Genomic DNA, 23,225 nt, shown 5'->3' on the forward strand with positions numbered 1-23,225 from the left:
TTATGACTGAAATCTGGTTTTATTTTCTATTAAAGGAGTTTTAACTGTATTTATATGTGTATATATATTTGATGTTGTACATAACCATACCTTGAACCAGAATTAAGATGCCAATTCAGTGAAAAAAAAATATCAATAATTAAATAGAAATTAAATAAACTTTGCAGAATAGTAAATGTCAAAAAAAAACAAAAAAACAAAATCACTGCATCTTGATTTATTAGAACAACAATTAGCTAAGAGTGAACTGATTTTTCTGAGTAACAGATGGGTGACATGCAGCAAGAGCATACATGGCCGTTGTTTGAGACACACAGTGCACATGTTGTTAATAACATTGGAGATAAAACACAAATATGTCATATTTACAGTGGACACATTTAAAGCTGAACAAATCAATGTGGTCACAGTATTTGTCAAGTCACGATATCAGCAAAGGATGATAAATCAAGGATTTAAAGGATTAAAGGATTTTTCAAGGAGGATGAGCACAAAAAACTATATTAACAACAACAATAATAATAACAACAGTCCTCTGAATTCTGTCAGTACATAAAACTACTACTGTGTCTGTTGTCGTCACCTGCTTCAGATTTGAGGTTCAAATTAAACATACTGTCCCGCTACTTAAAGTGTAGTGTAGGTGAGTGAAGCTCTTTACAGCACTGAGAGGAGTCGAGCAGAATTAAAGGGGTCGTTCAGAAAGTAGTGTTTTAAGAGGTTCTTATCTATAGTCAGTGTATTACAAATGGTAAATGTCAGTCAGCACACCTCCAGTTTCGAGAAGCAGGCTAGAGTTGGACACAGAATCTAAGCAACAACCTGCTGTGGAGGGAACAGCAACAAACGTTCAGCCACCTAAATAAATCCCCCCCAAAACAGAACAATATCAATCTAAGTGTATGTTATGTTGAAAGTATTTTCACTGCTTTAACCCTTTGAAACCTGGAGTGACATCACTTTTCTTGTGCTGCTTTTAGATGCCTTTCACAAGTATGTAAGCCTTTGAACCCTTAGTAAATCCGTGAGTTCTTTAAAAAAAAACAAAAAAAAAAAAACATGGGAAAAGGGCTATTTAAAAAAAAAAAAAAAATCAAAATTACATATTTCAAATTATGTCACAAAATTATATTTTATAAACATTTTTTCCAGGTATTTCCTTATTTTTTTAACTTTCTTTTTTCTTTCTTCTTCCTATTTCTTTGAAAGAAATTTTAGATTTTAAAGGGTTAACTTAATGTCAGACAGTGATTTCCATCAAGAGAATATATATCGCTGAATACAGGAGCTGTTGGTCAACCGCTACCTTGATCAGTTATTGTGTTTGCATTGCTGAAGCTACATTTCAAATGCCCAACAATATACTGTAACCCCCCCCAAAAACAACTTCCACATCAGATCCTTTCTACTGCTGCACTGAAGCTTGACATTTGGTACATTAGACCTGGAAAGAACAAAGCATTGTGACCATTTACAAGCAGCAACATCACAGATTAAAACAGATAAAACATTGTGTGATAAGTGTTCTGCTAACAGATCCTTCTATATTTGTTCACTGTTATTAAAAAAACATTGAACCGAAAATGTTTTTCTGAAAAGTGTCTAAGTTTGCTTTGTTGACGCACCCTGTCAAACATGGCTTATTATCTACAGATACATGTAGCATGAAATCAGATAAACTATGCAGTACCTCAGGTCCTTCTGATACACTAAAAATAAAAAGACAATCTATTCCATTTGGCATCGCTGTTTGGCCTTTCATTTTTAGGCTCTATTAAGATTTTCTAAACATATTTCACACAACCCTAAGCCAGTCATTTTAACAATTTGTCCAGAAAATCTTTTTTTCTTTTCTTTTTTTTCCAACTCCAACTGATTTTTTAAATCTTAATCAAGGCCAAAACTACTAACATTTCACGTTAAAACCAACACTAAGTAAAGGACTACATCACAAGCTAACTGATAAAAACTGATCAGTCCCTCCAGGATTTCTCGTATGCAACATCAAACAATGTCCGTGAATTCTGAATTGTGATTGAAAAGATACAAATATATCAGTTTTATGAGTAAGGTTGAGGCCTCCCCTGTTTCCGTTTCAAAATAAAAGCCCTCTGACAACGTTTCTGTCGACGGAATCCCTTCGGTTGTTGACACAAGGCTTTTTATTGTGAAATATTTGCAGGTATGTGTTGTTGAAAATGCAGTGGCTGCATGGCTCCATAAATTAGTGAAGTAACAGCTTTAAACTGGAGAAAAACAGTAGTTACAGCAGCAGGCAGCTCTGCAGCAGCGGCCAGTATGAACACTGCAAACATGCAAGCTCCAGCAGTTCAGTGAGGTAACCGTCATGCCATGCTAATATATGCAGCGTGTCCCGGGTGTTACTCTCTCTGTTTATCACAAGACAGAGTATGTTTTCTTCGCCTGTGACAGACTCATACACACAGTGACGGGGCTAACTGTTAGCATGACACAGTCAAAATTACCCAACTGCTGTCAAGTTTAACATCAGAGTCGGCCCAATTCTGTCATTGTGAGATTGTTTGGACTGTTAAACAGCTCAGTGTCAGATGTTAGGTCATGCTTATCAGTTCGAGAGAGCAGGAGGAGAGCGGCTCACAAAGACACTTTTTTAGCTAACTTCAAACGGCAGCAACAGCTGATTGTCAGCCCCCTCCCATCAACCATCACAAGTAGATTCTAATTCTTATAATCATAGGCCCCAAATCAGGAACAACATTGCAACTAAATATCACAACATGCATCGTTTTTTTTTTTTTTTAAGAAACACAAGAAATGAGACAATTCTGGTCACAACAATCCCAAAATCCTGGAAGGACTGACTGATATCAACAGATTTTGGATAAATAAATTTCTTTCATGGGATTGCACAAAACTTGCACAATGAAAGGGGCTTCTTTTAAGAATGTGAGCACCTGTTAAAATGTAAAAATAAACCAGTGACTCAAAAATATCATAAATAGTTAACAAATCACAATAGAGGTGTTCCGATACCATTTTTTCCTACCCAAAACAGATTTCGATACTATTTGTGCATCGGCCAATACAGAGTACCAATTTAATACAACTGAAAAAAAAGAACAGCTGTATAACATGAAATTATTACTGCTGGGACTTACAGTGTAAAATATTGCCAAATTGTTAACATTTGCTGAAGGCTTACACTATTTTCTGGAAATTAATTCTTCTTTGACGCTCTAAATCAATAGTTGCAACTCGTTGTGGAGGCTTAAGAGCAGCGAGGAATTGATTGATCTGCTGTTTTTTCATAAATTACTATAAAGTTTATCAATAAATCATGTGGTATCGGATCTGTGAAAAAACTCGCATAGTGGCCAATACCAAATCCAGCATTTCAGGCCATATCAGAGGCATTTCTCATACTGGTATCGGTATTGGAACAACTCTAAATCACTAAATACACTAAATACAAAGAAAACGTTACAATTAAAAAGATTCAGATTATCTAGGGAATGCAGATGTGTCTAACGATTAAGAAAGAGGTATATAAATCAACAGAAAGGCCTGCGACATGTGGAATGTTAAAAGTGAGAGCTGAGGCCTTTTGGCCTGAAAAAGCAATGCCCCCATGTATAAATACCAAAAAATAGGTGTCAACATCAGCTGTCAGGTTGCATCATTATAAGACTCTAAAGGCTCATTTATGCTCCCTTTTCGTACAAAAACAGATACGTACATTTCAAACAATGCAAACACTGCCCTCATTCTTCCATGTGTCCCTCTTGTTGGCATTGAAACATCCAATAGTTGGCACTGACAACAAACGATGGTGAGGAGGTCGTAATAACTTAACGGAGGCCGCATTGTAAACAGCGTTGGGTTATGAGAACATTAAATACATCGTTACATGTAGACAAAGAATGGAAGTCAGTTGCTCAGCCACACTCTGCTGAGCATGGTCGTTTTAAGTCTCTAGTGCTCGTGTAATTTCATAACACTGATCTAGAGCACTTTTTGCTTGATGCTCTACTGAGCAACTTTCATAGGAACGAATGGGGCCCCACCACCAATGCTGTATCCAGGTCTCTTGGTGCGTTCATTTGGGGTCGTGTTAACCGTGTTCACAATATGAGTCCACATGAATGCCCCTCTCAAGTCATTTTTACGACCCTGTAGGTAGAAATTTTCTGAAAGCTCTGAGTTCACGAGTTGTGACATGTTTGCTGACATTTCCAGAAATGGCGCGGGCCATAGACGCTACTTTTTTTGTGGATGGTCAGTTAATATATTATAATTTTAGTTTCGCAGAGTTGGTCTTTTTAACTTTATAATATGTCTAAGGAAAATGTTGATATTCCCAACAGCCTCATCTTTTTCCTCTGACACTGTGCCTTTGCATTTCCTACAATACTTGACTCACTCGCTAGCTTACTAAATAGATAACCTCAGTGGCCTGTAGACGCCGACAGTAGCGTCTCTATTGCCATTGCCTAGCAGCAGTGCTCTCACGACTTAAACACTTGTTTTAAATTTGTAACAGTTTCCTCAGGCTGAGAAAAGTGATTTAAAAATCTGTGATCTCAGCATAAAGTCAATGAGCCTCAATGTGCACAAATTCAGTGGGCCGCATACCCAAGGAAAGCATGGCAGAAGAAAAGGTAATGAGTCAGTGTGAGTGTACGAGGAGCCAGACCTTGGTGTCACCAGATTAAAAAAATGACATTTAATGATTCTTACTGACGTTTCCTTTTTAAATATGCACATTAGTTTTCCTTGTTATTGGCCTCCAAATAGATCCTGGCCCTGTCCAGCAGGCCCCTCAGGCAAGCCCCTGCTTGGTCAAAAATAGCTACATCATGATACACAAACAAACAGGGCAGGAAAATTAACCTGCACATTAAGATGCAGAAGATTAAGAAGAAAAACACCAGTTAGCGCCACTTAATGTGTGTTTTTTAATCTGTTGGAAGGATTATTCCATCAAAGTTGGAACAACAAAGATATGATGGGTTATAGTGTGATTTGCCATGCACCCCCCATTGACTCAAATAAAACGGACACAAAAGTCTGACTCCTCGAACTCTCGAACTCTCAAACTCTGACTCATGACCTCTGCTTCTTTTTAGTCTCCTTCCTGGAAGCGTGAACATTTTTTGGCACATTTTCCAGGCAAGCAACTCCACCTGACAGAACAGGCACCACCTTTGGTCCAGTATCCACACATAATTAAAATCTATGTTTATTACCGATTCGTTGCATTCTGCCGTTTTTGAAAGGTTTCTGTCATCTCCTATGATCGTATGTCTCTTGAACTACGCTACACTGCCCCCATGGTCTCCAGTGGTATTGCTCCATTTTCACTGTTTCCGCAAGCTTTTAGAAATACGGACGAAATGATCACAGAGTTCACACAAAAGACCTCATCTGTGTCTGTATCTGTTTTTGAGCATAAATGAGCCATAACCTGGTTGATCCATTACACTGTCAAACATCAGTCCACCTCTTTGATGACATTTCATACAAACGGGCCAAAATATATATCTTGAAATACAAAAAAATAAAAACACAACACAAAATGTTCCTGTGTTAAAACTAAATAAAAAAAATCTTTGAATGAGCAGCAGTGCATTCAGATATTCTGGCGCTGTATAAAGTAAGGCACCAGAGGTTTCCAAAATTCACTTGGTATACAGTATATACGTATAAAACAACAAAATTGTTCAAGTGTATTAAAGGCAGTCTATCCGAGTGCATACAACAGATACAGAAGTCATGTGGAGTCGTCATTTTTCAGGCTTGAGCGCTGCTCATCTTCTGCAGCAGTGGGATCTGTTGAGAAACGGCAGATCACTGAAACTCTGAAACAAACCCTCATGAATTTTCCACAAATAACTGAGCTTGAGCACCTTCGTGTCCTACATTTATTTCCATTCACTGTTCTTTTTTAAGTTTTTCCCAAAGGTTTAACTGGCTGATTTAAACTCTTTTTAGACTCCAACTGGAGACAAAAAGCTAAAATCCGCCATTTAATGAACTGAATGTATCAAAAAGCTTTTTACTGCAATCATTCTGAAGACTGCCTCAGGAACCCGTTTTCTGTGAACCCGTTTTCTGTCACTGAGTAAACTGATGACCCCTAAGTGACATATTTTATGAATATTTAAAATTCTATTCTATGCATGACAATAACAGTACAAAACAAATCAGAAACTTTACAGTTAACCCAAATAATGACGTTGATGTTTGTGTGATTTGGATTAATTGAGACAATTATTTCCTGTGACTATTGCCTCAGAGATGAGTTTTCGTGGTATTTTGGGGAACTTTAAACATGATTTTCTCTCTCTACAAGTTTTTTTTGTTGTTGTTTGTTTTCATTTTCAATAATCATAAGACTAAATAGGTTTCTTTTTTGACACATTCAATGTATTTTCTTCTTCTTGACGCTTGCTTATTGTGCCATTATCTGTTTAGTTGTTTTGACTTTTCTAATTTTCTAAGTTGTTTAGCAGAGTAAAAAATGTGAATATAGCTTGTGTTCAGGTCTTCACCGTGCCATTATCCTGTAAGTTTTTATCTTGGACAGTAATCAAACTTACAAAATAACAATTTGTTTTCTGAGATTTCGGCCTGTTTATCATTTTTACTTAAAGTTCTCTTAAACCTCATAAAATCAAGAGGGCTGTGCGACCCCTCTTGAAGCTTTGGGGAACCCCAGTTGGGTCAGGATCTCCAAGTTGGGAGCCAGTGCCTAAATGGATAGTTCGGGATTTCTGAAGCGGGGCTGTTTAAGATTATTATTTAAAGTCAGTGTATTACATTCAGTAGTTGGCAGTAGGTGCCCTTCCAGTTTGTAGAAACAGTTTGGGCGCACACCCCACAGCTCAGCATTACCATGCTGTACGTAGGGGTTGATATCAAAATGTGTTTTAGCCACTTTAAAAAATGGCTACCTTAAAAATACAATATCAGTCATAGTGCACACTGTATTGAGGGTGTTTTAAACATGAAGTTACGTTTCAGTCAGATCACGTAACAGTCCTAACAGCACTTTCTGACCTAAACAGCTGTGGCAAAGTGCCAAAGTAAAAGGCTGTGTGACTGCGAGATAAAGAGGTAAAATACTCTACATATAGTGTCCAATTAGGCTGATATTGATTTTTTTTACGTCAGCCTTTTTTACAGTGGCTAAAATATGTTTTGATATCAACCCCTGTGGAGTGCGCACCCCGTCTGTTTCTACAAATCAGGACTGCACCAACCACCAACTACTGTATGTAATACACTGACTATATGTATCTCATATATATGGGGATATACGATGAGATCTGATAATATAGTTGTGTTGGTGGGGAGGTGGAACAAAGGCCAATATTATGCATTTGTAACATTGTGGGACAAAAATGAAAGATGTGTTTGTGTTTGTTTGTGCTCAAACTCCTACCTTTAAAACTGCTAACTTAATTTCTTCTTTTGGTCAGATACAGATCTATGTCATGACGCGTGCTTACCTTTGACAAATCCACTCCAGTGAGAGCGTTGACAGTCACAGGAAGTTCAGCCAGCAGGCGGTTCACCTCGCCTGTCACACGGCTGCCCTCCCCGCTGAGGATGATGATCTCATTGGTCTTGGATAATGGCGACGCCACCTTGGAAGCGATCTGCGAGATACAGTTAAGTGTTAATTGTAAGCAGGAAGTAATTAAAATTTCCCTCATGATTTAATCATGCGATTCATTGTAGAGTCATACTCTCATGACTTATGAATCATCAAGATGAGGCAACAGTGGTGATCCCGCTGTGAGACTGAGAGCTGGTTTTTCATTTTCTCTGTGGCTTTATGTCCTTCTGTCTGGGAAAAAAATATTTTTGACCATCTTTGGTTTGAGAAGGGCGGAGAACAGTTAGCACTGTTGCCTCACAGCAAGAGGGTCTCTGGTTTGAAACCTGGTTGGCACGGGGTTCAGTCCGTGGGCGGGGGCCCTTCTGTGCCCCTGTCTGCGTGGGTTCTCTCCGGGGTCTCCGTCTTCCTCCCACAGTCCAAAGACATGCAGCTCAGGTTGATTGGTGACTCTAAATTGCCCTTAGGTGTGACTGTGAGCGTGTGTGGTTGTCTGTCTGTGTGTGTTGGCCCTGCAATAGTCTGGCAACCTGTCCAGGGTGTACCCCACCTTCTGCCCGATGACAGCTGGGATTGGCTCCAGCCCCCCCGCGACCCTTAAGAGGACAAGCGGTTACAGAAAATGACTGACTGACTGGTTTGAGAACTGAATGATGGTGCATTTTAAAGTTTTTATATGGATATATTGCTGTGGTGTCTGTGTGAAAAATACAGCTGAACAAGACTGCTACAGCTGTCTGGATGCTCATATGGTGGGACTGTGAGGGTATTAAATAAACGATATAGAATGCTGCAGGGACAGGGGCATGACGATTTCTGTAGACCGACGCAGAAGTTAGCATCGCCCTAGTTTCCATCAAAAAGTCTATGGGGTTTTCAATTGGATTTAAATCAAAAATATAATAATAGAAAATAAGCTCTGTGGTAAACAAATGTTTATGATACTTACATATTTTATCAGCAAGGAAATCTTCATCCACCTTTTAGAAGCCTAAATGTAATCACCACAAGTAAAAAGCTAATGCTAGGCTGTAAACAAACTACACTACAACAAGCCACCACAACAAGGCTGTAAAGCTGTGTTCAGTGCGACTCGGCATAATGACATTCTGTAGTTTTATTTAACCGCTTGTTAGAAACTGCCTTTTTTAAGATACATAAAAGCTTCAAAGTTCACAGTGGGGTATTTACTGACGTGTTTTATGTTGTACAATAAAACTTGAGAGACTTTTCATGGTCCGAAAAGGTTAATTTAGTCTCCACCGAAACGATTAGGCCGATTCTTTTCTTATCGATAGACTAGTAAAATGTTTTTTTTACCATGACATGTTTCGACTGTAGGACATCCTGTCAAACCTGACAGGATGTCCTACAGTTTCTTAAGGACGGCATCCCAGGTGTGACACGACATGCATATCCCCTCATCCAGCTTTTTGTGTCCTTGGGGCGTATTTCAGGACTGTCTGCTTATTTTCAGGTAAATTTCTTGTAACTTTTTACTAATTTCTTGCTCATTTTTGAGCCATGTCTTTTTAAGTTGCTTATTGCCCTTTCCCTGTTTTTTGAAAGATATCAAACCAATTTGCTCAGGTTCCAAAGGGTTAACAAAAATCTAATTGGCTCATCCTTGAGTCCATTAAGATGTTTGTGTCACATCTGAAGAAATTTTCCTTTCGGTTTTCTTGAGATATCGCATTCGACAGACAATCTGAAAGCATACTGCCTTCTGCCTGGGCTGCTGCCGGCGTGCAGGCAAAATAAAAAGTGTTGAGTAAAGCTGAATGTGCATTATGGAATTTTCAAGGACCCGAGAAGAACCTGTCTGTGTTTTACCTTTGGCAGGGCCTCGAGGACCAGAGCAGTCTTAGCAGCCTCTCCGTACTGCTGGTAGGCCTCGGCCTTCAGCCTCATCTTCTCGGCCTCCGCCTTGCCCACTGCTTCAATGGAGCTAGCCTCGGCCTCTCCGATCTTCTTGATCTTCTCTGCCTCAGCCTGGGCGATCAGCACTGTCTTCATCCTGACGCAGGGGGAAAACACACCAGTTAATCCTTTGAACCCTGAGAAAATTGTTTGGATTTCTTTTGAACACAAAAAAGGCAAAAAAGGGGGGAAAGGCAGTGAGCAACTTGACAAGAAATGTCCAACACATTGCAAGAAATTAGTACAAGGTGAAGAGAAAAAGACCTGGAAATTATTCTTTTTATAACAGAGGAAATTAAAATACTGTTTTCATAACTATTTTAATTATATATTTAAAATTATGTCACAGAAAAAAATGTATTCATTCTTTTTTCAATTTTCAGCATGTTTTCTGGGTCATTTTCATAGGTGTGTTTTCTTTATTTTTTGTTTTGTTTTGTTTGTTTTTGCTTATTTTCAAAAAAATTTCTTGCAATTTTTTAAAAACTAATTTTTGCGTTGTGTCATGTTAAATTGCTCATTGCCTTCTACCCTTGTTTTTTCAAGGAATCAAACCCATTTGCTCAGGTTTCAACGGGTTAAAATAACTGATATCTGATTCGTCCATAAACACATCTCACTATCAAAATCACAACACTGATTCTACATGCTCGACGCTTACCAACTGCCAACTGTCTGCTTGGTTTTGTCAGTTCTCTCCATGATCTTTCTCCTAACTGATTATACGGGTTGAAAAGTTCATACAATGCCTTTTATCCCTTTAAAACCTAAAAAAATTGGTTTGATTGCCTTTAAAAACACAGAGAGAAGGCAATGACCAACTAAAGACATTGCCAAAAAATTAGCAAGAAATCCATAAAGAGGTTTAAGAAAATTACCTGAAAATAAACAAAGAAGAACATTACCCCCCAAAAAATCCTGAAAATTGGAAAAAAAATATCTATATATATTCTACATTTTTTTCTGTAACATAACTTTGAATATAAATTTACTCATTATACAAATAGATTTCACCTAGTTTTATCCAAATTTTCTAATTATCAACCCCTTTTTTAAAAACTAATTTTCAGGCCAGTTTCTTGTCACCATTTACTATTTTCTTGCAATTTGTGGGACATTTCTTGTTAAGTCGCTCCTTGCCTTTTCCTCATTTGGTCTCAGGTTTCAAAGGATTACATAGCTTATGAAAGGCCACTGAGCACAGTACAAGAGAACTGATGTTCAGCCAGGTTTCAAAGGGTCAAACGAAAGTGTTGTCACTCACTTCGACCCCTCAGCCAGCTGCTTCATCTTGTAGGCCTCTGCCTCGGCGGGCCTTTTCACTATGGCGATGAGCTCCTTGTCAGTTCGGTCGATCTCCCTCTCCTCGATAACGATCTGCTTCTTCCTCTGCACCACTTGGATCTCAATCTCCTCCAGGCGGATCTTTTGCTGCTCCTTGGCCGCCTGCAGCTCGTACGCCAGCTGGGCCTCTGCTTTCTGAATCAGCACACAGACTGTCACACTTCAAAGGCGCACACACCTGAGGTAACGCGTCGTGGTAACCTCAACCTAATGACATGAGCTCAATATGCTGTTTCACTCTCTATCAGTCTGAAGTCTCTGCCGCCTCAAACACTTTCAGTGGGTACTGAGTACTTGCCTTGACAGACAAACTCCTTCAGCCGATCCAGATGTTAGCACAAGCCTCTACTACACAAATATGTTGTTATGGTAACAGTCTAAAAAATACAATTTATTTATATTTAACATTTATATGTGACATGTACCTTGTTGATGACAGGCCCCATGAGGTTTTCTTTGCCAACATATTTCAACATTTCTCATACAGTAACCAGCTGCCACTGGACTGCTGAACACCAGCTGGCAGCCTTTTTGTTGTTTGTCTGAAGCATTGTGAACACCGATCTGCACGGCCGAGATTCCCAGCTTTGCAGCCTCTCGTATCTGCTCTGCCATTAGAGCAATCAGTGGCCAAACAACAATAAACATTGTATTTGTACTGGGGAACATCTCCATCACCAACAGAGCCAGGGAGTAAATCAAGCTTTGGCCAAATACAGTTGCAAGAATGATAAAAACATATTTTTATATATATATATATATATATATATATATATAAAGACGATGCAAAGTGTTTGGCCGGCAGCATGTCCAGACTGATGTGCAGAGAAAAACAGAATGTTAAGCTCAAGTCATCAGGATGGTTTTACCAAGCAAGAGGTAACACACATTATGTTTGAAACCTACTCTCACAGTTACTAAACCTTCTCACAGTTTCAAACCTCAGGTTCCCACCTTAGTGTTGACTTCCTGGTTAAAAGCAGCTTTCTGCAGCTCCAGTTCTCGTTTGGAGTCGGCCATCTTGGTGTCGGCCTGGAATTTCACGTCCATCATCTCCTTCTTACATTCTGCTTCCTGTGAGGTGATGAGGAAGTACAGCAGTGTTTGGTTGGTTGTTGTGCACATCAGGAGTCACTTCTCAGAGTCTCCCTCGTGCTAGATTATCCTTACCCGTATCCCAGCATCCCTCTCTGCCTCAGCCACGCCAATGTCTGCATCCCTTTGGACAGCTGCAGTCTGGGTCTTACCGAGAGAGCTCAGGTAATCCAGCTTATCGTACACGTCCTGCGAGTACAGACAAACAGGTCAGCATGTAAGCCTTATTTGTCAAAATCTTATGTGAGGTAAATCTTTTCCAGTTAGTGAAGTGATAATTAAAACCATAATGTCAGAATATAATAAATACTTAGGAAAAGTTGTACTGAGGATAAGTTAAAAGAATGTTTTATCCCTTAGAGTTTGTTTGCTGCATTTTATGTGCTTTTCATTCTTCATTTTATGACAATTTTGGCTGTATTCATGCATATGGCATAAGTTTTGGCGAGGTTTTGTATTTTTGTTAAATCTTGGAATTTCCATCTCAGCTCCTACAATAAGTCAAAAAAACACAGTGTAAACATAATTGTATTATGTTATTCATACTATTTAGTGCAAAAAATGCACCACTGAAACCGATTCAACCTGCAGCTTTTGATCCCACAGCCATCAAAGCATAAAAACAAGCACTGCATTATTTCTGGGTGTCATTCTGGACTTCAACCTTAGAATTTGTCATTTTTACTATTTTCCACCTGATGATGTCATTTTTACCATATTTGGCATATGGAGAAAATACATACTATTTCCAATTAGGTGCACTTTCACAATCAATGTTGCTGCTAATCACTGACATATCCCAGGCTGTGATAATTTGTTTTTTCTGGGGGTTTTTTAAATACATAATAAATACAAATACATAATGGCATCATGAAAAATGTCATTAAAAGGGTTAAAATTCTGAAAATTAAATAATATTTAGTATTTATGATTAGGACTGATTAATTAAAACAATTAATTCAATGAAAGCAGAAAATCATATAAATGTATAAAAAAAATTTAAAGCTTGATTTCTAAAAGTGCATTTTGTGCAAAAAGCAGTTTGAGTGCAGGCCCCAAAGGGTTAATGCATCTGATGAGAGAGCATTTTATTTGATTTCTACTGGGCATGTTTTCTAAATATCCCAGTTCTATCGCCACTAATTGGAGAAAATACGTCTGGTGCAGCTTCAACCTTCTATCTGTGCGTGCTAACAGCTTATTGATTTCCACACCTGCACTGAAGAGTTGTCGGCACATGCAAGCGCCTCATTAACTGAAACTGATGACAATGACAGCGTTGTCGGATTATTGACAAGGTCTAAAAACATAACAGTAACATCACGACTACAACAGGCTCGTTTCAAAAGTAATATCTACAAACTGCCACCCGTATTTAAATGTTTTGTATCGAGAAGATGAAAATAAAATAATATCAACATATCAAGACAAACCATAAATGTTCATCACAGACACCATCTCGGCTCAGACTAACTGCTGTGGAAAAAATGGACTCTGGGCTTTCAGCGAAGCAGTGTGGTCAGCCGCTGTGTCTGCACCATACCACAATTAGTCCTAATCAACAACAGTAAGCTCTACAGGATGGGCTCTGCCAGTCAATCATTAGAACCATGAAAACCAGCAGAGATGACTTCTCTAATGAGCAGCAGCCTCAGCGGTGGATAAAAACATATCTAACAGATCAAAAACAAGATGTTTGTTTGATTTCTATAGTACTGCTAAGCCTACATACACCATATGTTGTCACTAAATGCTTAACTTTTGTATTTTTCAACCTGGATCCTGTTTTCTGATGTCTTTGTGGTTAGGTTACTAATGCAGACAACAGTTTTTGAAAACAGTCCAGTATCGAGGTTGAGTGCTGCACACAGCAGTGGCCAAACAGGCTGCAGTGTAAACACCTGAGGCACATTCACATCGTCAATTTACAGCCATTGAAAGTGTTTGGCTCAGATTACTGCAGTGTCTGACAACTCCATGGGAAAGATCCCTACAGAAGTTGACCTTTTCATTAGAGTAAGATCCTTTTTGTTTAACCAGAAACATCCCTGAAATCACTTTCACTAAACCCACCAGACTCCATGTAAAACAGCAGTAATTTTATCCTCATAAAACACACAACATTCAAAGTCAGCAGTAACAAAATAAAACTCACAAAAACCTTCTTGCTTTGTCTTTTCGCTGTTCCAACAATCACCAACTCTGGTTTGGTTGAATTAAACCATTCATTTGTCCAGTCAGATGGGAAAATTTGCTGTCTTTATACACCCTAAAATTACATTTTTTTTTACAAAGTTACCCTTTAATTGTAGTTGATGTTTCATACAAAAAAAAGAGCACTCGCAATTACAGAAACAATGTGCAACTTGTCACCTCCAGTGGGACATTTTTTCCCCTCCAGACAAAGCGGAGAGATTCCTGAATGTATACCTGACTGAAGCTCAGCTACAGTCACTAGAGATTTGAAAAAAAATTTAATGCTATGATTATTGTGGCAAAAAATATCAATGTAAACAGTATAATCATGATATTCACCAAACCTTCTGAAATACTACTATAAGAGTAGAAATGAAGTAAAACGACTTTAAATGCAGCCTGTTGTCTGTCTTTTAGATCTTGTACATATATTTTTGTTTTCAAAGCTGATGTCATGAAAAAATGTGTGCAAGCTTTCCTCCGTAGCAGCTGTGCAGAATGCTCCTCTGTGTCTCAGTGCAACCCATAAACAAGCCCTACTTTAAGAGAAAACTTCAGCCAGCTTCCTCATCCCTCCGTCCTCCAGCTGACCCAGAAAATGGACAAGGTTCACCATCATTGAGGACGTTTCGATCATTAAATGTGTCACAGAACAAACGAGGAGCACTGAGACGAAGAGCTCTGAGATGAGGAGCGAAGATTCTCACTCCAGCTGAGCAGGCAAGTTGTGTACTGGTCTGTTCTCAGATTGAGGCTGCAGATCTATTTCATTCATGCTCTTTTCTTTTCATATTGGTGCAAATTTCAAGCCAAAATCCACGCTGAACTGTATTATTTGAGTCAGCTGTCAGTCAGTAGCTACACCAGCACTTTCTTAAGGTGTTCTGGTCACTCTTAGAGCATTAGATATCGTTGCTGTAGCCTCTCACAGCACCATCAACTCACCTTAATGGTAAAGCTGAGAATCTCGATTCCCATCCTGCCGACGTCAGGAGCTGCTACCTCTCTCACCAGTTTAGCAAACTGGTCCCTGTCCTGATAGATTTGCTCTACAGTCAGGGTTCCTGCAGAAGAGAGACATTGTCAGTATCTCCATACCACATGTCCATGTGCACATTGCAGTTTAAAATGCCACAGACTAGCAGCAGTCTTGTGCATTCTTATATCTGATCAAGATTGATTTGGTTTATGTAAAAAAAGAGAGCAGCAGAGTTTTCAAATGCATGTAATCCTTTAACTAAACAAACATCAAAGAGTTGTTAGGTTTTAACAATATGCATGACAAATACTGCACCGCTGCCAAAAATCAATCTAGATTTAAGACAATTTCTTGTTTAATAAATTCTTCAGTCTGCAATTTGTTTTTCTTGAATGAATAATAATTGTCATTTTTTAGCTGAAAGATTCCAGCCTCTTCATTGCTTGTATTAGCTTTTTTTCTCTCTTTTATATACCCGTAAGTTGAATATCTTTTGATTTTAGACTGTTGGTCAAACAAAATAAGAAATTTGAGGATGTCACCTTGGACATTTTTTACTATCTATAACAACAAATCAATAAAATACTGGCAGATTGATTAAAAATGAAAATAAATGTTAGTTGGAGCCCAAAACCAGAAATTATAAGCACAGGCATGTCAGAAAATGAACTCATGGGGTGTTGGTGGCTGAGTGGAGTGGCAGTGGGTTCGACTCCTGCTGCTCCCTTTGTTGCATGTCATCCCCTCTCTTTCTCCCCCTTTCACGCTATTGGTCTGTCCTATCTAAAAAAGTGCTAAATGCTAAAATGCCAAAAAATAATCTTTAAAAAAAAAAAGAAAATGTACTCATGTGTCCTAATTTGAACAAACACAACGGTTCAAACGGAACAAATGTCCATACCTAAAATGGAGCGCAGATGTCCTTCCAAAGTCTGCAGAACCACAGCTTTGATTCCCATGACTGATTTACCCAGAAACTGCTCACAAGCTACGGCCAGCAGGTCCTGCTCCGTCATGACTTTGACCTGAAGGAAACACAGGGAGGTCAGTTCATCTGGTGACCGACCAAACTCAACAGCCAGACCCAGAGTGTGTGATGTGTGAGCTTTATTATCTAGAGCCGAGTTAAAACATTGAAGCAATAATTACATGCATCAGTAAAAGGGACCGTTTTGCTTTTTTGATTTTAGAAACATTTTCAGCTGAGACATGATAGTTTTGTGATGAAACTTACAATTTAGAGGTTTAAAAAAAAAAAAAAACTTCACTTATTGGTGTTCTGAGGGTATGGAACCTAGACACCAGCTCTCAGAAAGGTAATCAAAGAAAAATACAAACAAGATAAGGGGTGACAGTTGTTAATATTCTGCACTAAAGACACATTTCAGGAAGCACAAAAGTATCGAGTTTCAACACACAGGCCTCGTGATAACGGATGAAGTCAAACACTGGGATGCAGTCGTACCTGAGCCACCCCTGTGACAGTGATTGCGACCCCCTCTGCCGTCTCCACATCCTCACATCGGGGCTGCAGAGTCATGATCTCCAGAGTTATCCTACAGCACAGAACAAAAGCACATTTTTGGGGCCGTGAAGAGAAGAACATAACATGATAAAAGGATATTTGTGCAGACATTATCTCCATCAGTCAATCGTAAGTCTTAATAGTGCTATGACGTAAAAGGTAGGATTTTATAGATCTTTTTTTCTGACGCTGCATAGTTACATCACAAAATAATAGTAACAGCCTCAAAGGACTGCAGTTTTTGACACTTCCGCATTGGCTTCATTTTTCAGTGTCTGAGGTTGCTGCGTGGTCTCTCCATGCATCCTCGGTGGGACGGCTACCATGCAAGGAAAGGATGGAAGTGAGGGGAACTTGGATGCGAAATAAGGTATGAAACCAACATCCACACACAGATGTGCTTTATTAATCTGCTGTTTTGCTGCCAATTAACCACGACTGCATGAATGCAAGTACTGGACATCACCACTGAGCTTTTATCAAGAAATGGCATAATGGAGTATTTCACAGTCTCCACTGTGACATGCGTCAGGACTGTTAAACAGTGCTGCGTAATATAAAATTGCTGCGATAAAATCTTTCATATCCTCATACAGCAAACAACAACTGCTGCAAAAAATTAACCCGAGAAATGCACCTGTCTTGTGACACATTTAAGAGGATGGTTCACATAACTCATCTTAGAAAAAGTGTTAATATACACACTGGAAAGAGACCTTTGAACCTGGTAACACTGAAAACAGCAACACTGTGTGTGACAGCAGATAGAATATGCTATACGGCTTTTAACCTCCACTTGCTTACAGGCCGCCTGCAGATAATGGGACTGATTTCCCTGTGGATATCCAGAACAACAAAAGCTTGAATCAGTGTGGTCTGTTTAAAAACCTCAGCCACTTTATCCCTATGATTTCCAAAACTATAATCCACTTATCTGTAGCACTCGCTGGTACAAAAGCATGTCAAGAAGCTACTAAAACTCCATTTCAAGGTAACATTAAAAATTGAACTTATGAAATGTAGCAGGGGCAAGGCCAGTTTTAACCCTTTGAAACCTGAGCAATGATGTTGATTTCTTTAAAACACAAAGGAAGAGTTTGTTACAAGAATTTACCAAAACAAAGAAAAGAGGGTATAAAGGGTAAAAAAACAAACAACCAAAAAGCAAAAAGGGTTAAATTAATTAAATAATATATGGATAGAATAGTTAAGAATAATATAATAATAATCATTATAAATATAGTTTTGTGGATATTTTCTGTATTTTTTATTAATAACCTTTTTTTTGTCATTAATAACTTATAAATCTCTCTCTCTCTCTCTCTCTTAAAACCTTGTTTCCGGTCTGAACACAGCACAAGAAAACAGGTGTAGTTCCAGGTTCCAGCATTCAAAACTTCTGGATGAAGATTCACAGCTCTGTTGCTGATGTTACAGAGTTCTGACTAAAACCAGAGGGAGAGCACACATTACACCTGTTTTAAAAACTTTATACTGGCTCTGATTTTTGAATTATTTTATTAGTTTATAAGGCAATGCATGGCCTTGCACCAGACTAAATCTCAGAGATGCTTTTAGTTTATGAACCAAGAGGGCCCCTCAGATCCTCTTGCTCTTCTTATTTAGCTGTTCAACAGAGTAAAACTAAAACATTTGGTGATTTTGCTTTCAACCATTACACTCCAAATCGCAGGAACAGCCTGGAGCTGGAAATATTGATACGTTTACAGGAATCATTGATATTTTTATTTGAATCACAAGCACTGCAAGTTTGACCATTTGTTTTTATGTTCTTAAAAGTCAACCCCTCCACTTATAGGATGAGCAGTTACCGATAATGAATGAATGAATGTACAATGTTTTTACCTTTGGGTGTCCGAGATGAACCACCAAGCCCAGGCCCAGCCTCCCACAACGTAGGTCTTATCATCAGAGCCACAGCAACCACCTGGGGAAGGAGGAGCAGTTGCATTAACCTTTTGTAACCTTGTCAGATTAGCTGTATCTCATTCAAAAACGCAGGAAGAGAGCAATGAGCAATTTAAGAAGAAATGACCAGGAAACAAATAAAAATTACAGAATAATTACTTGAAAAGTAGCAACCAAAAAAGCAACCCAAGCAAACATTTTTTTTTAAAAATGGTAGAGTAAAAAGAAAAGAAAAAATACCTTAAAAATCCCTCAAAAATGATAATAATTCTGTAAAATAATTCAAAATACATAAATACAATAATTAGAAATACAGTTCTCTGGACATTTTCCCTTGCTTTTTTCTACTAATTTCTTGCAATTTGTGGGGCTTTTCTTGCCAAGCTGCTCATAGTCTTTTTTCCCATGTTTTTAAAAGAAATCAAACCAATTTGCTCAAGGTTCCAATGTTGAGATACTTGGTAATCCTTGAAATCTGAGCAAATTGGTTCTATTTTTTTTTTTTTTTTTTTCAAAAACATGGGAGGAAGGCAATGAGCAGCGAAAGAAGAAATTACCCAAAAATTAGCAAGACATTTGCAAAAAGTACAACAAAATTATCTGAAAATTAGTTTAAAAAATAAAAAATAAAAAAAGGACCACGAAAAGGTACTTAAAAATAATTATTTATTTTTTTTACACTTTCAGTTTCCCCTAGGTATTTCAAAAATACCTTTCTAAATCTACTAATTTCTTGCAATTAGCGGAACACGTTTTTGAAAGACATTGCACTAATTTGGGTCAGGGTTCAGAGGTTTAAATACGTGTGATGTCGATCCAAGTTTTAAGGCTTCATCAGCCAAATAACACGTTGATATCAAACTGTAGAAAAGGCAAAACAAAGCTCAGAAATGTCGACACATCACAAATTAGGAAACTGGTAACTCCTCTTCCAGATTTTGATATTTGTCACCACAATTTTTTCGTCTTTATTTCCTGAGCTCTCCACTGAGAATTCACAGCTGATTTAACCTATTTAACAGCAGGGAGGATGAGCTCACCCGCCCCCCTTTAGCTGTAACATCAGTGTGGGCCTTCACCAAGAGACAGACTGCTGCAAAAGACACCAGCTTTGAGAGTAAATATTTACACATGCATTTAAAGTTTTATGTTGTGCTACAACTGAAGGTTTAACTGTAGCTCATTATTATCCGATAATAACACCAACGTACCGTCGCTGCCTCGCTTGCTAACGCTGTTAGCATTACGGCTCTCCCCTCTCTAAGCCGTGAGTGACGTTAAACTGATGCAGTGTCTTTACACCGTGGCTAGCCAGTCATTTGAGCATCAGCAAACGAGCTACTGCTGCTAGAAACAAGAGTAAAATGCACATTTACCAGCTATCCCGTCAGCCTATAAATGACAGCTAGCTTAGCTCAGACAGCTCAGTAAAAGGAGCACCTACCGGAGACCACCAGAGCCTCGTTCGGCCCCACAGTCAAACAGTTCCCCATGATCACTCGAGATGGTAAAGGAAAGAGGCCAGCAAACAAAAGGTATAGATGTTATCCGCTGTTTAATCCAAGTCTGAACGGTGGCAGAGAGTCTTCACGACCAGCACAACGACAGCAACGACACAGTACCCTCCCAGTACCCGCCCAGCCGGGGCGGGGTCTGTGTTTGTGCTGCCGTCGTGCCCGCGGCTGCTTTGAGATGCTTTGAGATGCCAAACACCCATGTGGATAAATTATTAGTAAATGATTATTAGAGATTATTAGTAAATGCGTGCTCTGTCTTGTTGGACACTTGTATTTCTACAGGAGTCCACATTCTTTTGACCAGGGATACTCAAACTGCTCCGCTCAGGGGCCACTTTTGCAAAATGACAGAAGGCCATAGGAGCCAGTTGCAGCAGCCCCATACACGTTTCTGTAATTTTAGGGTATTTGTAGGAATTTATGACGTTTTTAGGATTTTAGGACATTTCGAGGAATTTAGAACGTTTTGAGGATTTTAGGACATTTCCAGAATATTGGGAAATTTCCAGGATTTTAGGACAATTCTAGGTTTTTAGAGTGTTTTTGTATAGTATATTTTCTTATTTTCTTATTTTCTCTGTTTTTTGTCCTTTTGTTTATTGTTTATTGTTTTTAGTTGTTGGTTTCTAGTTAGTTAACTAGTTACTCATGAGAATATAAGCAAAAAGAGTGGGTATGATAAACCTAAACTTTAGCCTACACTTTTTTGATCTCATATATTTCCTTTTTTTATTTCAATGCAATGCTTTAATGTCAGTGATTCTTTATTTTGTGCATGTCTCTTGGAAAATTGTTAAGGAGGACTGAGATTAATTAGTTTTAGGAGTTTTGTTGGTAAATGTCACTGTATAATACATGCACTCTCTTTTTCTTAAATCAAGACAGCATGTTAGTAAACATGTTTTAAGTACTATTTTCTTTGTGTCTGGGCCCCTATTCTCAAGCTTTAGATAGCTTATCAAATTGTCCCCTTTTACATCTTAATTATGTCTCATGAATTTGACTTGTATTTCTTCACTGTTTTTTAAAAAAATAAAACTGAGCTGAACTGCAAATGTTACTTAATTAAAAGGAAGTATGTTTAGGGAACATGTTACATGTAATGAAATTGTTGAAAGTATACCCAATCCCAAGGGAGAAAAAGAAAAAAACTTGAATATTTATCCAGAAAATAGTTGCCAATTTGCTTTATTTTTTTATTTGATAAAGTTTTTTATTTATTATTATTTCTGCAGTTCTTTGGGTGGGCGGGACTAATGGAACAGAATGCCAGTGACATCACATTCTATCATGTCTTACATTTATAGGCCTGTTTCTTCACACCAACTGTGGGCTCACAGCAAGAGTTACTTAGCCTACTTTTACTGTTTCAGGGATTATATTTGAACAAACTGTGGATGTTTAAAATAACTAGCAAATAACTTCAACCTAAATCTGTTAAATCTGCAAAATTAACAGACCTCACTCGTACCTGAAAACTAAGACAAACAAAGCTGTTCGACCACAATAATCCAGCAACGTTCACCATGAATATACCAGGAACAGTTGCGACAAAGGAGATACCGCCGGTTACACTGTGTACTGTTCGTCCACTAATGGCATCCTTTTTTAAAAATTCAACAGCAGAACAGTGGGGAATGTTGAAATCGGGTTGTCCTGATGATGCTACAAAAATAATGATGGCAGACCTGCTTTTGAACATAATAACAACCATGTCAGAAGCCTTGTTGATGGCTCTTATGGGTATGAATGTAGTCGTGTCTGAGGAAGGTGTTATGTCCAGTCTGGGTGAAACACTCTCTCAGTGTTTCTCTGAGCTTCTGGGTGTTAAGGACCAGTGTGTCAGCTCAGAACGTTTAAAGCACTTGATCGTCAAAGAGGTTGCAGAAAATGTCATCTCTGCCCTCTCCACTAATGTCCCCACTGCAGAGCCTGTGATAAATCAGTGCATCATCCCCCCTGGCAGACTTAATGCTATGGTTAGTCATGCCTGCAAAATGTTAAATGCTTGTACAGCTAGGATGAAAATCTTGAGCTCACCTCGACCGCGTAAACAGAAAATAAGTCAGACCAACTCTCAGGAAAACGTCAAGTCAGAAGATAGCTCAGATCATGATAATGCTATTGATACAAAAAACAACCAAAAACCTGACATTTTAACTTGCAAAGTGCTCATAGAAATTTGCTCAGGACAGGCTGTGTTTTGTGAGCTTCAGGTAGATACTTGCTCTGATTTCACCATCATAACAGAGGAGTTTTATAATCGACACTTGTCTGGGTGCCCCCTTACTGTCGCTGAGGGTATTATGGAAAACTATGGACAGGGGGTCATCCCAGTGCTAGGACGTTTACAAGCCACTGTTTCATTTGAGTCTATTTCTGTTCTTGCCTCCCTCTTTGTGGTGAGCGAAGGCCCCGCTCTGCTGGGGATTGACCTTTTCAAAGCTTTCAAATGGACAATCAGCACAGACCCTAACAAGCATCCAAAAATGTGTTGCACCATCTGGAGGTTCTTCTCCAACATCTGCAGACCTCTAACACCTGATATTTTAAAGTTAACATGCAAAGTGCGTGTTGAAACTACGTCAGGAGAGGCTGCAGACATCTTATTATGGGTGGATACAGGGAGCCAGTTCTCTGTTATACCAGAGTTTTTGTACAAGAAATATTTCTCCGGGTGCCCCCTGTCTGACTCGGAGCTTGATCTGCAGGGCTACCCAAATGTGATCATCCCTGTGATTGGAATTTTGCAAGCAACTGTTTTGTTTAAGTCCAGGTCTGCTCCTGCGTCCTTCTTTGTGGTTGGTGACGGCCCCGCACTGCTGGGAATGGACCTGTTCATAGCTTTAAAATGGACAGTCATTACTGACCCAAACCAGTGTCCAAAGAAGTGCTGCACCCTCTGCAGATTCTTCTGTACAAGAAGGGTTGGTGTTATATGAATGAAATTAGGTGTACGGGTTTACTCCGGGTGCTCCGGTTCTCCCATATTCAGTGATTATAAACATCAAACAACTAATTCAATAAAAGGAAAAAAAAATATATATATATACATTTCAGCTTTTCTCTCACATCATTTGTTGTAAGCAGGGGCGTAGCACCAATTTCTGGGCCCTG

The 23,225-nt window shown here is 38.8% G+C and overlaps 1 protein-coding gene across 1 annotated transcript; it reads right to left on the reverse strand.

Annotated features, from left to right (window-relative positions):
- On the reverse strand, positions 1-20,232 carry LOC121943426 (flotillin-2). Its single transcript, XM_042486949.2, has 11 exons — positions 20,036-20,232; positions 18,529-18,610; positions 16,603-16,693; positions 16,039-16,162; positions 15,104-15,222; positions 12,038-12,151; positions 11,822-11,941; positions 10,788-11,002; positions 9,437-9,620; positions 7,494-7,643; positions 1-5,811 (listed from the first exon to the last, which is right to left on the reverse strand). Exons 1-11 carry the CDS (start codon positions 20,082-20,084, stop codon positions 5,773-5,775), a joined length of 1,287 nt encoding a protein of 428 aa, XP_042342883.1. The 5' UTR covers positions 20,085-20,232; the 3' UTR covers positions 1-5,772.
- Positions 20,233-23,225: the final 2,993 nt, after the last annotated feature.

Source organism: Plectropomus leopardus, chromosome 6 (genome assembly GCF_026936395.1).
Source record: "Plectropomus leopardus strain MGB_pleo_1.0 chromosome 6, ASM2693639v1, whole genome shotgun sequence".
NCBI classification, from domain to species: domain Eukaryota; kingdom Metazoa; phylum Chordata; class Actinopteri; order Perciformes; family Serranidae; genus Plectropomus; species Plectropomus leopardus.